The sequence below is a fragment of the Sinocyclocheilus grahami genome, unplaced genomic scaffold (genome assembly GCF_001515645.1).
Source record: "Sinocyclocheilus grahami isolate Dianchi unplaced genomic scaffold, SAMN03320097.WGS_v1.1 scaffold4052.1, whole genome shotgun sequence".
Classification (NCBI taxonomy): domain Eukaryota; kingdom Metazoa; phylum Chordata; class Actinopteri; order Cypriniformes; family Cyprinidae; genus Sinocyclocheilus; species Sinocyclocheilus grahami.
Window position 1 is genome coordinate 2,096 of NW_015509064.1, and position 1,636 is coordinate 3,731.

Consider the following 1,636-nt stretch of genomic DNA (forward strand, 5'->3'; position numbering starts at 1 on the left):
GCTGACAGCCGCCGTGTGTCCACACATATGTATACCACTTTACCTCTGTCTTAGGGTCTGTTCCCGTGCGCTGACGCTTAGCGAGCTGCTTGTTAAAGACGGCTATCTGCCTGTCCTTCTCCTCCAAGACCTTCAAGAGTTAAACATCATCACATGACTCTGAATTTAGGACAGTCCTGTCTGCGGCAAGGACTCGGATCTCGGTTTGACACTCAAACTCTCAGATTCATATTCAAGTCAACAAGAACTCAAAACATGAGTCTTAATGTGAATGATTCATCAGTGCGTGGTATAAAGAAAAACGTCTGCCTTCGTAATCTGCAATAAACGACTGTTTTACTTTTCAAATATATAAATATTCTTAAATTAAAATGCATTTACTCGAGAAGGAAAATTACATAATATATTCAGTCTTGTTTAATGTTTGAAAATTAAGCTAATTTATGAGGTCAGAAAAATAATCTTGTTTTCCCACTGAATTAAGTTTATTTTTATTGTATTTTTGTCTTGTTTTCCAGTATAAATATCTACATCAAGATGCATTAACTTACTAAGTGTATATATATATATATATATATATATATATATATATATATATATATATATATATATATATCTCTCTCTCTAGCCCTCCCGCTATATCTACATCAAGATGCATTAACTTACTAAGTTTATATATATATATATATATATATTATTAAATCAAAATGAAGTGTTTATGCTTAAAACAAGACCAAATATCTGTAAAATGGGCCAAAAAAATTATTTAAAAATAATAATAAACTGAATGAACTTGAAAAGTACAAATTAAATACGGCAGTTAATAAAATAAACAAGTTTTATCTTTCAATTACGTTTATTTTTATGGCCCCATAGGCAGATATTTATTCTTGTTTAGAGCAATATTTAATATGTCACGTAAGTTTAAATATTTCTATTGGAAAACAAGACAAAAATACTAAACAAGAAAATATTTTGCACTGCCACGACTGCAGTAAAGCATGGGTTTTGCTCTGAAAGAGACCTTAATAAATACACATTAATACATACATTTGACCTAAATCTATGTGACACTGAACATAACAGACTATAGATTAACTATAACGCTTTTAACTGTAAAAAATAACCACATCACAATTGTTAACGATAACACCAAAGTTATGTACGATAAAAACACTGACAGCCAATCAGAATCTTGAGCATTTAAAGAGACGGACGACAAAACGGCGCTTATAACAATCAGAACATTGCTGTAGATGCTAATATAGTGACTGTGCTTGATGTGACTGGGCCATTAGACAAACACAGAAGACACAGCAGCTGAAGTGTGAGAGCGAGCGGACCTGAGCGAGCCGGGCCTGAGCCTGCAGATCCTGCTGATGGCTGCTGATCTCCTTCCTCTGGATCTCCAGCTGCATGTGGAGCTGATGCACCTCCTCGCTCTTGTTCTCCAGATCCTCACGAAACTGCTCCAGCTGCTCCTCCAGATTCACGATCTGCGCACGCAAACAGGGCACTGTTACAAGTGCTGAAAACTTCATTTGTTAAAGGGGTCATCGGATGCCTATTTGATATAGGTTGATATTAGGGATGCACAATTAATCGAATTTCTAATCGCGATTACAATTACGGATGC

At 35.2% G+C, this 1,636-nt stretch overlaps 1 protein-coding gene across 1 annotated transcript in view; it reads right to left on the reverse strand.

Annotated features, from left to right (window-relative positions):
• Positions 1-6: 6 nt before the first annotated feature.
• The window catches only part of LOC107576624 (A-kinase anchor protein 9-like), a gene marked incomplete at its 3' end in the record, with an annotated part of 9,841 nt that continues 8,211 nt past the window's right edge, over positions 7-1,636 (reverse strand). The window contains exons 3-4 of the mRNA XM_016262770.1: positions 1,344-1,496; positions 7-130 (exon numbers count right to left, since the gene is read on the reverse strand). Coding sequence (XP_016118256.1) covers positions 7-130; positions 1,344-1,496 — 277 coding nt within the window. The remainder of the gene's footprint in view (positions 131-1,343; positions 1,497-1,636) is intronic.